At 49.3% G+C, this 14,740-nt stretch overlaps 1 protein-coding gene across 3 annotated transcripts in view; it reads right to left on the reverse strand.

Moving 5' to 3' along the window:
- Positions 1 to 14,740, reverse strand: part of LOC144120497 (monocarboxylate transporter 9-like) — a 29,433-nt gene that overhangs the window by 12,745 nt on the left and 1,948 nt on the right. The window contains exons 2-6 of one of the 3 annotated variants that reach the window (XR_013312448.1): positions 11,982 to 12,091; positions 11,001 to 11,235; positions 9,496 to 9,639; positions 6,259 to 7,329; positions 1,453 to 3,075 (exon numbers count right to left, since the gene is read on the reverse strand). Coding sequence is in view for 1 of the 3 variants with exons in the window: in XM_077652944.1 (XP_077509070.1) it covers positions 2,837 to 3,075; positions 6,259 to 7,329; positions 9,496 to 9,639; positions 11,001 to 11,190 (1,644 nt within the window). In the remaining 2 variants the exon portion in view is untranslated. Of the gene's footprint in view, positions 1 to 1,291; positions 3,076 to 6,258; positions 7,330 to 9,495; positions 9,640 to 11,000; positions 11,236 to 11,981; positions 12,092 to 14,740 lie in introns of those variants that run through there. The other 2 variants (XM_077652944.1, XR_013312449.1) reach the window with 2 other exon arrangements.

Genomic DNA, 14,740 nt, shown 5'->3' on the forward strand with positions numbered 1-14,740 from the left:
CGACATCGATAAATTCCGCGCTTCAAACTACGAGCACGAAACGAAAAACACGCCTCTGTATAACGTCGTAGCCTTATGGCACAAACACGCCGGCGGAAGAGTGTCCTTCCGGAACTTCGGGTCTGCCAGCAGCTTTATTATGCTACACAATTTCTCAAGTGTCGAAATTATTAGCGATAAAGTTCTCACCGAGCTTCTAATTCATATCTTGCTTAGTCATCGTTCTATATGAATTAGCGCATGTACTCATCTTACGCACTACTTCTGTTATCAGTAAGCTTTGTTCATGAAATTAGCCCCGTCGCATTTCTATTTACGTTTATTTCGATGTTTTAATGGATGCCTAGCAAAACTAGCCAGCATGGCAGCTGTCGTTTCAACGTTCCAACGGTACGAACAAATATTCCACATGATTATTGTGGGCTAAAATTTGGAAGGTTTACTTGGATCTTCTTCAGACATTATAATTCTTTTAATGTAGCTGTTTTGTGCGATATATTCGCTTCCGTACTGGATGCGACATTTGTTCAGCTCTTCTCCTTTTGCACACAGGTCAACTTCTCTGCTAAACATATGCTGTGCTACTTTCCCAGTAAGTGCGCCTAGTTGTGCAAAACAATCCAGTATGACAGTCAGTGTGACAGTATATCTAGAACCTGTTGCGTCATGCTATGCATCGAACTTTAATGAAGAACTGTGTCGCTTTAACAAGGTCGCAATAAAACAAGCACTGAGTGCATCTTTCACTGTAAGTCTCTCTGTGTCTTCAAATTGCTACCGTCTGAACAGCCTCATAAAGACGAATGCGACGACAACACGCAGGCTTCGAAGTCACACTCTAATCAGGTTAAGGACAGAAGTCAAGGCGTGTAACAATGTCAGTACCTCAGATAGGGCCAGTAGAGTTTTGGCCCTAGCATGCTTGTATAACTATTTCTTTATTAAAATGATTCCTTTGATTCTTGTTTGCTGCAATATTTCTTTATTAAAATGATTCCTTTGATTCTTGTTTGCTGCAATAAGCTAGAGTTTCTACTGGTGCATTTTATTCAGCCAGGTGATTAAGAGGAATGAGAAGGCGGACGGCCTCGCTCGCGAGTTGAGTTTCCGAGCGGGGCAACCGGACGACTTCTACACCGAGGCCTGCGACGGGGGGTACGCGGAGCACCTGGGCCTATACAGGGGCATGAGATATAGGTACCGACCGCCACACAGGGCGCTAACAAAGGAGGAGGCGACCGGGTGGCGCAGGCTGCAGACGGGTTTTTTTCCTATCCTACACCTACTGAACAAGATGTTTCCAACACAGTACAGAGCCACATGCCCTTGGTGCGGGGCGGTGCCGACACTCTACCACATTACGTGGGAGTGTGAGCGAAACGGAACATTCCACCAACACGAACACCCGAGTGCGGAGCAATGGGAGAGCCGGCTCGTCAGCAGCGAGCTCACCTTCCAAAGGACCCTGGTGCAGCACGCTTGTGAGGCAGCGCGGCTCAGCGGAGCCCTAGAATAGGGGCCCGACCTTGCGAGGACAGGACCCGGGACCGCCTGAGGCGAGGACGACGCGGGTCCTGCAGCCGCGGATTCCTTAAAAGATCCAATAAAGTTTGCTTACCTTATCAGCCAGGTGATGGAGTGTGAACAAATCAGTATTTGGCATCGTCGTCAGCTTTCCTTTTTTTAAAGGGACTATGCAATGAATAAAAAGTCGCTTGTAAATGTTTTCAATGCTTAGAAATGATGCTAAGAAGCATTCACACCAATTATGAGTCTTCGGAACTGAGCTGGCAATTTACTATGAATTTTTAAAAACCGTGTTTTTTTTAAAATTCGCGGCCGATTGGTGTGCTCGTAGTGACCGATTTTGAAACTAAGATCGTGAAAAAAGACGTCACTCTGCCCATGACGTGAGCAAGCCACCACACGCTGTCATTCGCTGGAGCCACGGCAGCCACGACGTCGCGGGCGCACTTCCGGTAGCTGTGAAAATCGTCTGCTCGTGCCGCCGCGCGACCCTCTCGGACAAGCGCGAGCCAGGCCTTTGCCTTCACGCATATGGTTTCAATTTTCCTCTGCCGTCTCCTTCTGTCGGGAGTTCCGGAGCCACTCGCAGTGGCTCGCCGAGTCGCTACTGTCGTCGCTGGCGTTCAGACGGTGCGGCGTGAACGCATAGGGCTCGATGCCCATCGCGGCCGTAAGAGCGAGCAGTCGCGCCTCGAGGTCCGGGTCCATGACTGCTAACTACAGCAGACAACAAGCAAAGAAACCCGACGTGCGCCGCAATCACGCCGCCGGTGCTGCTGCTGGGGCGCTGGGTGCGACAAACGGAAGTTGCAAACCGAACGTCAGCGGATGGCGTGTTCATGGGCGGGGCCCAGTCCCAGAGCTGTTTTCTTTATTTTTGTCTGGTGCCCCGCGAGTACGAGTTGAGGGGAGAGAGGAGGAGCGTAATTTTTAATCGTCTATATCTTCGTTGTTATTGATGCTAGCTCAAAAATTCTTGCACTGGGGTGACGAGTGATCGAATGCCTATCTCTCGTCTGCTTTACGTAATCTCAATGAATTTATTGCATAGTCTCTTTAATGGGACACCCAGGGTAGCTCATATGAAAATCAGGATTCATCAGCAGTCCATGTCTCACGCCATTCGTTGTGCAACAATAGGCGCAGAAATTCCAAGAACACCTTAACGTTTTGCCGTTGTTCTTGGCCACTGTCGCTCCTCTCGTTCTCACGAGGTTTTCACAGCGTCACGGTAAAAATGTCTCGCGGTCACTTTCAGCGTCTCGATCATGCCGGCACAACCGGACGGAAGGCTTGCGATTAAAGAACCTTATGGCAGCGGCCGTCGTCGGGGCGACATACATTCCTTCGAAAAGCGCCTTTCAGTCCCGTAGGCGACTCCGACCACGCCTCTCCCCGGTCTGGTGTCCTCCTTTTCAATGCTCCACGCTTTTCTGCGGCGTTTGTCGCCTACTGCCACTAAGCAAACCAGGGAGGCCGCGAGGAGGTTGACAGCGGCCAGCATCCAGTAGAACTGGTCATACGAGCCCAGCTTGTCCCGGAAGAAACCTGCGCAGAGGAAACGGAAGTTGATCGAAAAGTAAAGTAGTCCATGCCTGTGTACATGGAGTCCTCTCGTGTTAATGTCGCCTGAGGTTTTTCATGTTAATTTGCGGATGGACGAAGAAGGAAGAGGGTATCATTACTTGCAAGCAACGAATGGAAACAAGAAAGGAAAAGGGAATTGGCGGCATATTTACAGTCAGTCCTAAAAACTCTTGGGCGATGCTCGGTGGATCGTGTGAATGCGTTTGCAGTCAAATATTCGTTACGCCGTAGCTTGGCACGCTAAAGTTCGGTATACCCGAGGTGGTACAGTTAGGTTCGCTTTATCTGAGGTCAACACACCAAGTTCGTTGCATCCGAGTCCAGACTCGAAAGTCTGTGACGCCCAATGTGGCATACCAAGGTTCGTTATGACCGAGGTATTATACTGCCGCGAATCTTCGAAGTGTTTGTTCATTCTTCAAATCTGCCGCCACGCCGCTTTATCGCTTTGTTTGCGACGCAAGACGCGACTAGATTCATCTCGATTGATCGCAGCCAGGCAGAGGTGATTCTACGTTGTTCCAGAATGTTATAGTAACTTTGCACGCTTTATCTAGAAAGTTCGCTATCAGCTTTAAACTGAGCACGATCGACAGCGGCGGGCATTCAGTTCGACGACCGCCAAGCACGCTTGTTGCTTCGCCACCGCCGAGTGATTTAGTCCATTGTGGGCGCAAGTTAGCCCAATAAACAGTTTTCTTTTAGCAGACCTTTGGTCCGTCTTCATCGCTCCTTCGACTGCCGTCACCACTACGTCACAATACTAAGTTCGTTCGTAGCCTTTCGACTGGGTAATGACAGTCTGCAGTCGTCATTTCCGCTTGCGCATACCCTACTAATGCTAACGCACTAATTAGGCCATGAGTACGGGTCCTATGAAAGTTTACGATATGTACTCTCGTGTGCAAAAGAGACCTCTGCCAGCGCGTGCCGAACCATGCCACACTGCATGCAGGCGCCACCTGACGAATGATTGACTGATCCATTCATCAATCTTTATTGACAAGAATGACCTGAGGACTACGGGGGATGTGGGAGGTGTGGGTGAGAGTAAGGACGCCGCGCCGCGCCGGAGCAGATCCTGATGAGGTAAGGTAAACTGACGTTGCAGTCAGTAGGGTAATTAGGGCAGCCAATCCTGGAACGGGCGAGAAGGCCAGTAGGGATAGGAATGGTAATGCCGGCGACAAGGTCCCTCCGCTCATGTCTGATGCGGGTGATGACGGAGTCGGGTAAAATTATGCAGATGGGCAAGCAAGTCTTGGGTTGAACAGGCTCACGTCGAGGCAGCGCCAGCGGTCTTGCTCGAGCCGTTCATACTACGTGCCAGCTCCACCTGACGAAGCGCACCTGGAATTTTTCCTTGGCGGCCTGCATATTCTTTCCTCAACGAAGAATCCCGGGAGGTATTGATCTTAGCCAAAAGGCCGAGAAATGATGATCCGATCTCGACACGAGGAATTCTTCGTCAGGTGGGGCCTGCATGCTTCGGCACGCGCTGGCTAGGGTCTATTACTTTTTATCGCGATAATACAAACAACGAAGCTGATAGCCATTCGAACACTGCACAGCTTTCGAAACCAGAAGTGTGATAGGGCCACCAGTCAACATTCGTAAAAATATTTCCATTTCCTTTCAAAAGATTTCTAGCTCTTCTGGTAGGGTAAAACTCCATTCAGTTCAATTCAAAAGCGCAATGCATCTGGAACGAGCTGGCTCATACATTGTAGAAATTCGCGATTAGCGATGGAAACTGCTCTGAACCTCTCATCGGATACGGTATGATCAGCTTCGCTCCGAATCTCTAAGCACCAGTATCCTCAGGAGGCGGCAGGCAAGTTCCCATGAAATGAGGAATAGTTCACTTTGGCGTACGCGTACAGCGTAGTATTAGTATATATGACGTTTTTGTTTCGACCTTCAACGGAAACAGTTAACCGTCGAGAGTTATAAACGTGTTTTTGGTGAGTTATCTTTTGGAGTACACATCGCCTGCATTGCTTTTTCTTTTTCCTTCTGTTGCTGGCTTCCTGCTCCGTATACCTTTAGTGTGCAGATGCTTATGTAACCTGCAGACTTAGGAATGAAATGCGCTCCTTCCGCGCTCTCGGAAGCACTCGATAGACTTGAGAATACAGTTTTTCATAGAGTTTTCACTCCAGAAAGGACAGTACGGACACGAGGAGAGGCAAATGACAAGAAACCATGAGTCATTTAACGATCAGTTCTCTTTTGCGCTTTTTAATAAGGGAACCTTACCAACTCTCCAGTTTTCTGTGCACCCAGAACGATTGCGTAAAAGTCTGAATAATTTGTTGGTGAAGATTGGTTCAGCGCGTGTTGAACGCCATGCAAAACGTCCACGCCAGCGCAAGATATACACAGGCAGCTTGACGTGATACGTTACCTAAAATTATTCTGCAGCAGTTTTACAGGTGGGTGTCAACTGCACCTAACGTAATTTCCTTAACTGGGTTACTAAGACTAAATAACTTTCTAAACACTCGATACGCATGAAATGTTTCCATTGATTATTCCCGTGAGTATTCTAATTTTGTGGCGCCATAATTACTTCGAGTACTTATTTTTCACCATTTGAAGAAGGCGCGTGGAAATAGGTGTGCGACATCATCGGCTATATTAAAAATCCCGCGCCCAGAAGTTCTCCTCACGCTGGTCGTTGCCACACAGTCGGGGAATCTATCAGCGCGCGGAGGTTATTTCAATCCCGTGTTCCACACGTGTTCATCACGCACTGAGCATTGCAAATATATATACAAACGCTGCCTCCGACTCCCTGCTCCCCCCACTTTATTTATTAAAAAACTACTTTCTAGTGCTCAATATAAGAATTTTTTTTAAATAATTGTGTATTACATTTAGAGGTTGAAAATTTGCGTCATGATTTTTGCGACAGTCGTGTAAAAAAGAGAACGGGAGTGCTGTGTGGGGCACTAGGCCACAAGAGCTATATTTCATTCCAGGAAAATGTATCAGTACTGTGTTCAAAGAAAACTTCGGTTAATCTCACACCAAGCAGCCTGCATCTAACAAGCGATAAACCCCATGGGCGCTACACTAGACTGTTGGCGGACGATTTCATCACCCGCCTGACTGAGTTCAGAGTAAGTCTTGCCAGATTACCTATGACTGCAGGCGAACTCAGCAGAATGGGAGCCATGGCCACTCCCATGAGGCCGCTGACGGCGGCCAGGGCCTCAGGGCCCAGGTAGTCTCCGATGAGCACACCCTTGATGCACATGAGGTACCCTTCGCACACGCCGACCGCAGCCATCAGAACTGCGACTGACGCGTAATCTTTGAATCGGGAAATGAGGAAGAGACATGCCGAGGCCACTGCGAAGCTGGCGGCCGTCAGCGGGCAGCGACTGTGCTCGACCTTGTCCGACACGAAGGGCACCACGATGCGGCCGACCAGCTGGCCCAACGCCGTGAACGTCTGCAGCTGCTTGGAGCCCTCCAGCGTCGCTGCTCCCTTGTCGATTCCGTACTCCACAATGGTCGTGTCGAGCATCGATGTCGTGAAGTCAGTCGTGATGAAGGGCAGCAGGAACATGTAAAACAGCGGCGACCGGAAGAGCGCCGCGTAGTGAGAGAGCAGGCTGGGAGCATCGACCATCGTCATCTTAGCGTGCCGATGCCAAGCATCGCGTGGCTTGGTCGCTGCCGTGCTGTCGCAGTGATTCGGTTCGCACTGTTTAGTCGCGGCACGTTCTGTCACGCCCCCGATCACCTGGTGTTCTTCAGTGTTCCACCGCGCAGTCTCAACATCTTTCGCCGAAGTCCCCTTCTTCGAGTCATCCTTTGTCGAGTAGTACTGGTTCGTCGGACCACTCATAAGCAGCGGCTTCGGAGGGAGTAGCTCGACATTTGTTTGAAGGTGCGGCCCATTTGGGCTTTGCTGTTGCGCGTCGTCATTCGATGATGCTTTGAGGCAGCACGCCGGAACTGACACAGGGCGCGGGTCGCCCAGTAGCATGGCCAGGGGTATCGCATGCATCACCGCCGCACCCACGAGGAGCAAGCAACCCTGGGAGCCGTAGCTTTCGGCCATGAAGGCGAGCAAGGTAGGACCCACGACTCCAGACGCGGCCCATCCGATGTACTTGAATGCAGTGCCCGTGCCGCGGTACTTGTCGAAGTACAGCAGGATGTAGAGCGACAGGCTGATCATTGAGATTCCGCCTCCCGCTCCTGGGTATAGGACAACGTGTGGTGCGCGCGTTAATTGCTAATTATCAGCTGCTTCAGCCGGAAAAAGCAAGCCAAAGGACTGCAAGAACGAACGAAAGGAACGGAGTCCACTAAGATAATCAGTAGGAAGTGTGCGGATAAAGAGAACCACACAAAAACCTATGCAGTTATCTCATTTCTGCGCGTTTCGTGCTGGCTTTTATACATCGTGATTTTCCACGAACTAGCTCAGGACGTTAAATTTCTTCAGGAACGGAGGCTTAGTTTATTTTTTGTCCCTTTCTCCAAAACTATGTCACTAATTTCCTCCAGTGAGAAATGGTGAGACATGCACGACGGTCCCTAGTGTTTCTCCAGCAAAAGAAACGTTGATGAGGAATGGTGAAGCGCAATAACTTTCTCACTTTTGATGGACACCTCAACCGCGCTCGGGGGGGGGGGGTAGGGACCAAATACCGTTAAAGAACCTCAGGTGATCGTAATTAATACGGAGCCCTCTGTTACGGCTCCTCTTCCTTCCTTCCTTGTTTCGGTCTCTCCTCCCTAGCAGTGCCGAGAGGAGAAAAAAAGTAGCAGAGGCGAAGCTTTTACGGAAGACGAGTTAGAGTCCCCTTTCGACGACCAACAAATTTTTTTCCATCCTTGAAAGTCCCGCTGACGACAGCGACGGCAAACACACTAGGAGGCCTCGCATCACTCGAAGGTGTGAAATCTGTTGCGGCGTGACATCCCGTCTGCTGGTTTTGCCGACTATGGGCCTCAACTTCAATTCGACTCCTCATACTCCATGATTCCTGAAACGAAGCCGAATCGCATGTTGTTTTTTAAGCCGCTCACATTGTGGGAAAAGTGCCAGAAATGCCCTCATTCTGTTCATCCATAACGCTACCGACTGGCCAAATCTTGTAACGAACCACGTCTAATATGTTCAAGGATACAAGCTAGAATGTAGCAGCTGTCCGAAACCTTGTCAGGTCCAAAGAACAAAACCCGCCGCGGTGGCTGGGTGGTTAGGGCGCTCGACTACTGATTCGGAGTTCCCGGCTTCGAACCCGACCACGGCGGCTACGGTTTTATGGAGGAAAAACGCTAAGGCGCCCGTGTGCTGTGCGATGTCAGTGCACGTTAAAGATCCCCAGGTGGTCGAAGTTATTCCGGAGCCCTCCACTACGGCACCTATTTCTTCCTTTCTTCTTTCACTCCCTCCTTTATCCCTTCCCTTACGGCGCGGTTCAGGTGTCCAACGATATATGAGACAGATACTGCGCCATTTCCTTTCCCCAAAATCAATTATTATTATTGAAGAACAAACAGACACTGCTGGAGTTAAGGAAATAAAAGAGGCGCGCCCTACAGAGAAAATCGTTATCTTGAGCGCAGCGTATTTTCCTGTACTACTAGTTCCACAATACACGAGCCAGTTGGTGTAGTTGTGGTGGAGGTTTTAGAAAGACTGAGGTATAAAGAGTTTTGAAACTGTAATTGACATGGCTGAACATGTGCTGCTTCATCGACACCATGGAGCCTCCATGAAATAACCACGCGTATAGGAGAAATCCTGACGTGCCCCTTATGAGCTAATACTCTATTATGCAAGTATTATGGTTAAGGCGGAGCTACACGCCCCGTTTCTGGGTTCTGCAGAATATCTGTCGTTGCCGAACACTACTTCACTACGTGCATTAAACAAATAAAGCTCAGTACATTTTTCAAATCAATGGATGAGCACTGCGACGTGCTTTATATAAATTCATAAAGTTCACTGTAGTGTATGAATGTGTCCGCCTCACGCGAGCTACATTGGATAACAAAGGAAGTTCCCCCAAGACCATAAATTCCTCACTTGCACCGTAATTCTATTAATCCTGGTAATTCCATAAGCCAAGAAGAAATTTTCAGTTCTTGTTGGACTTGCATATATAAAGTACAATAGCTCATGCACCTCTGCCTGGGCAAGTAATGTTTCCTTTCATTTTTCTGCGTCACAACGTGATCCCCGCGACAACAGCTTACCCTTGAGTTGCGTGACTGCCTGTATCTTTTTTTTTCTGCCTGGGAGAACTAAACCTATGGCGCCTAGACACGCACCCAGAATGGACAAGCATGCGCGTCAGCGCTTTGCAACAGACTGAGGCGATTAGGCGCAGGCTGCTGAAGCATACTTACCGTACACACCGCCGTACAGCACTGCCATCCACACGATGTTCGGCGCAAAGGCGCATGCCACCAGACCGGCGCACGTGAGGGCCACACCAAACAGGGTGATGTGGTAGAGCGGCACCCTCTGCTGGAGCACGCTTTGCACCAAGCCTGAATAGACCAGTGGGTGGACTTTAAGGGACACTGAAGACAACTCCGTCCAATTATTAGTCTTAGCAAAAATGGACTTTCTGTCTCTCTCTGGCTATGGTAACGTTGGACCTGCAGCAAAAAAAGAAAGAAAAATTGTTGCTGAGAAAATGAATTTAAGATTTTTCCTCGCTACTAAGTTCAATCAGATGACGTCGACACCGAGAAGGGCTGGCTGCCGTTGTTTTGAAGTGAATGGTGGTGTCGCATAGCTTCTGGGTACCACGCCGAAAATTCGATGTCGACACATGCAGTTTATTTGCAAAATCGGGACCCCTGTATTTGTCTTCGCCTTGGCTAGCTTATAAATATAAAAGCTAGGATTTCGATGAGAGTGGTCTCCATATCGTTAGAATGCGGCAGTAAATCAACAGAGTCCACCTCTAGTTTGACCTCAGCGTTTCTTAAGCAGCACGAGAAACCCTCAGTTCTGGCTCGAAGCTGATTTCTCTGTTTATTTCGGTTGTGGTGCTTTCACTGCCTCGAGCAAAAAAGTCTCGAATAGCTGAAGCTCTGCCTGGATTTTTGCAAGTTTGTGAGCTGTAAGTTGCCTGGCAGTGTAAAAGTAGGGTGCGTAGTATTAATGCATCCCTAAAGGTTCTTTCTGTAATCGCATATTTCATTCTTCCTCACTCACTATCTTTATCATCGTACAGGCTTGCAGGCATTCCAAGCGCCAAATTGAGATTCTATTGCATCCATTAAAAATTCTTAGTGTTCTTTCGCAACTTATTTCGCTGGAACAAAGCAAAATATACTACGTCCGCCCGTTAGACGCATGCCATGTTTACAGACTTCACAAGAAGTTCTGCTTTCTTTTCTACAAAGACTGACTGCTACACCACATAGTGCTTACGTTGGGGCCTGGGATCGATTTCGAGTAGGGCTTAAGTATTTGGCACAGATGACAATAAGCAATAGTGCATGTTCTGTTCGTTCAACCCTTAATGACATTAAAGAACACCCCAATTTTCGATGCGCTGATATTTACACGAGGGAACTGGTGCTGCTACTGCAGCACTTCAAAGCAAGTTGCGCTTGAGCTCCAACAGGGCCATTTTACCTCCAATAAAATTTACCCCAGTACGCAAGGACACGTCCCCAAAGTGCTACGATCAAAATTTATGCCACATCTTTCTCCAAGATCACCATCACCATGCGTACCATTTAGCCCACTGCAGGACAGAGTCCTTGCTCAGTGCCTGCAGCAACTCCATAAACTCAATGCTCCCTCTTACGCCTTGCTGCTCCCCACTGCTGAAGGTGTACAGCGATATAGAATTCCAACTTGAAGGGCAGAACATGCATGTGCGCCCTCTCACCTATTGAGTATGAGACCACCACGTATGTGGACTGGGGCCAGGCGGCCATTTCGTGGTTCACGCCAAACTCATCCATGAAGAACACGTACAGCACACCCGAGCTGGACGAGGCGAGGAACACGAGGAATGCCGAGATTGCGGCCACCACGGGAACGCCCCAGCAGCGGTCCTGCACCAAGGCCGGAGGCATGCTCCTCGGCAGCGGCTGGGCTCTGCCTCAGGAACGCACGAGTGTCTGGGCCGTCAAGAGAGCGGACTCGTCATAAGTCTAGCCGGACAGATTTCATGGTGGCAAGTCTTTGGAAACGCCAAAAAAAATTAAGTTTTAGCATAGCGGACACGCGTATAGATGTATAGCGGACAGCTGAGTTGATGCTCCGTTTGTGCAGTGACAAGTGGGGACGCACACTTGCCACTGCGCGTACGCAGCAAGCACCTGGTAGGTCCTACATACACCCTTACTAGTGCGGCTCCGCAACGATGAACCTCTATTATATGATGGTTTCAGTTCGCAGCAAAGACACTCCAATGAGACGTGCGTGCGACACTCAAAGCGTTCGCAAGAAGCTCAATACTGTCTGCGAGAGGTTTCCACTGATTGTCTTTTAATTAACTAACGTCAAAGTTCCTGAGCCGGGATGGAAACAGGGGTTCAAAGGACCAGTCGTGTAATGTGTGGCGAGGCCCACATAGAGATAAAGTTTCGTTATCTGCGCGGATAATTGTGTTGGACATACCGAGGAGTTATTTGTTGCGCAGAAACGAGTAACAGATGGTAGGGAAATTATTTATTTTTTTATCGATGGTTGAGGGGCGCGCGTGCAAAACGACACTCGCGAGCAACAATTGTTTCTTCTGTTTTTTTCTTTAATCTCGCCAAGAACAAACCAAGCTGGATTTGTTTCCTTTGGGCTCGAAGTGAGGCAAGCTGGACAGGTTCAAACCACACTGGCAGGTCACACGAGCGCGTGAAATGCGTGCCGTTTTGTTGCCTTGTGAATCTTCCAGCCGTGTGTGCCTCAGTCGTGTTTTGCTGTCCTCATTGCAGAAATTAGGACGCAGGTGACTGCAGTTTCCCAGTTCAGCGCCATCTGCTTCCAGTAGAGAGAAAGTTATATAAAAAAAATAACAACGTCGAACGCCACCGGTAGGTAACAGAGCTACTGCGAAAAACAGGGGACTGTCAGGGTCACCGACGTGGTTCTGCTACAGAAGGAAAGTTGAGCATGAATGTGACCAGAACAGGTTCCGAGCCTACGGCAAAGCTTGACCAATTCCTGCTGTTACCGTCTGACTTGTCGTGTTACTTTTTATAGTAATGATACCTCAATCCACACTGCTTATGGGAACGCGAATATGTTAGAGAATTGAAAGCGGTCGACATTAAGCTAAAAACCCAACTGCGAGGTGGCTAGTAGCCAAGGGTGAAGCTTTAGCACGCGTAAATTCGGTAAGAATTCTACGCGCACATTCGATTTGAAGCTGCGGTGCCGAGTTAACACACAACGTCAAGCGCAAAACGCAATAAAAGCTTTTTAGCCTGTTTTCAGGAAATATACGTAGACCCAGAAGCATGCGTACGAGGAAAATTTCCAGATGAAAAAATGCAAACAAAGAAAGAAAGATCAAGGACGCGTAAGCGATGACGTGTGCACTACAAAAAGAAGAGAAGCATATAAGGCACATGACCCACAATAGTGCCACATACAGACAGAGATAAAAATACTGCGCGGATGTCCTATACGTATTCTGGAACAATCCAGGAACAAAAACAAATTTACCATGCGCAAAAACATGGCCACGTGTGTGACAACGCTGACGCTGCTTCTCGAGAATGTACTGAGGTTCACCGGTTAACCTGCAAAACCGCTAGGCGCTACGCAAGGTATTGCACATAGAATAGCAAAGAATCATCAATGTGGAATGAGAGTTGAAGTCTCCTATAGCAGCCTCCCAACCATTTCAATCCGGCTACAGGCTATGAAAGACTAGCTGCTACTTTAAAGCGCTTAACTTTGTTCACTGACTTTGCAGTGCCAGGTGGTGTACATAGTATAGTGAGGGAATCATCAATGTGGAATGAGGTTTGGAGCCTCCAAGCATCCTCCTAACCATTTCAATCCATGTACCACAGTCTATGAAAGACGCTGCTACTAGGGATGCCGCTTGAACAGAAGACGACATGAACCGGGAATGGGCCTCGCTGAAGAGGTGTCGCGTACCAGCAGCTTGCATGACACTCGCAGTGTTTGCTTTGTTTTGACAAGTTTTAAAATAAAGCAGAACTTTTACTTACATCGAGCGAGGGAGATATCGAAATGCCCTTTTTTTTTATTTTGTAGCGCGTAGCGCCAGGTGCACACAACAGTCCAGCGAGCACTATGGCGACGCTCAGGGAGCGCAAATCGGAAAGTTTGCGAGGCGTGCTGTGAACGGTGGGCGCTTTCCTTCTTTTCCCTCGGGCGGGGAACCACGCTGCGGTGCGCTCCTGCCGCTTGTATGCCGCCACGTGGCCGTGTCCTACAGGCGTAGTTTCGGTCCTCCCGTAGCGTGCGGCAGCCCGGCAAACAAGACGCCGGCACGCACAAGCACGCTCGGCTTGCGCGCGTAGCTCAGAATCCGGAAGCTACGCTATCGGATATGGGCAGTGCGCCGTCGAGCTCGAGGCTATTCTAGCCCAGCGGTAAGCCGGGCTGAGTCCCCAAATTGCACGAGAGATGCATTCATATCCTTCCACGGGTACACCAATCAGTTTAAACTGGAAAGGAGGATCTATCCGCCACCAGACCAAAAGCTCGACAAAAGCCGAGAGGTAACGTGGCGTCGGCCCCAGACGCGAGCCTTCTTGAGGCCGTCGAGACTAGCACACATGTATCCAACACAATACAATCCGACGTGCAAAGAATGCGGCGAGATAGCCGGCTACGACCACATTCTATGGAGCTGCAAAAAGGCGCCGCCACCGGCGGACCTACCACCAGTCTCTTCTCTAGAACGGTGGGAGGCTATGCTGGCCAGCTCAGACCCGTTGACGCAAGTCCGGGCCACTGGGTGGGCTCACGAGGTCGCCGAGAGCCATGGGCTCGAAGTCATCTAGTATAGCGCGCACTAGAGTTCAGAGCTGACAATAAACATTTTCCAGTCAATCGGCTGAACGGCTGCCCCGATCCTTTCTAGTCGAGCGAGTCCTCTTGAAAAAGAAAATTGGTTATGAGGAAAGGAAATAACCCGCCGTGGTAGCTCAGTGCTTAGGGCGCTCGGTTACTGATCCGGAGTTCCCGGTGTTCGAACCCGACTGCGGCGGCGGCGTTTTTATGGAGGCAAAACGCTAAGGCGCCCGTGTGCTGTGCGATGTCAGTGCACGTTAAAGATCCCCAGGTGGTCGAAATTATTCCGGAGCCCACCACTACGGCACCTCTTTCTTTCTTCTTTCACTCCCTCCTCTATCCCTTCCGTTACGGCGCGGTTCAGGTGTCCAACGATATATATGAGACAGATACTGCTCCATTTCCTTTCCCCCAAAATCAATTATATTATATAGATAGGAAAAGAAATGACCCAGTAACTGTCTCGCGCATCTCGGTGGACACCTGAAGTACGCTGTAAGGGAATGGATAAAGGAGGGAGTGAAAGAAGATAGGTAGAAATAGGTGCCTCAATGCAGGTATCCGGAATGATTTCGACCACCTGGCGATCTTTAACGTGCACTGACATCGCGCAGCACACGGGCGCCTTTTGCG

The sequence above is a fragment of the Amblyomma americanum genome, chromosome 2 (genome assembly GCF_052857255.1).
Source record: "Amblyomma americanum isolate KBUSLIRL-KWMA chromosome 2, ASM5285725v1, whole genome shotgun sequence".
Taxonomy (NCBI): domain Eukaryota; kingdom Metazoa; phylum Arthropoda; class Arachnida; order Ixodida; family Ixodidae; genus Amblyomma; species Amblyomma americanum.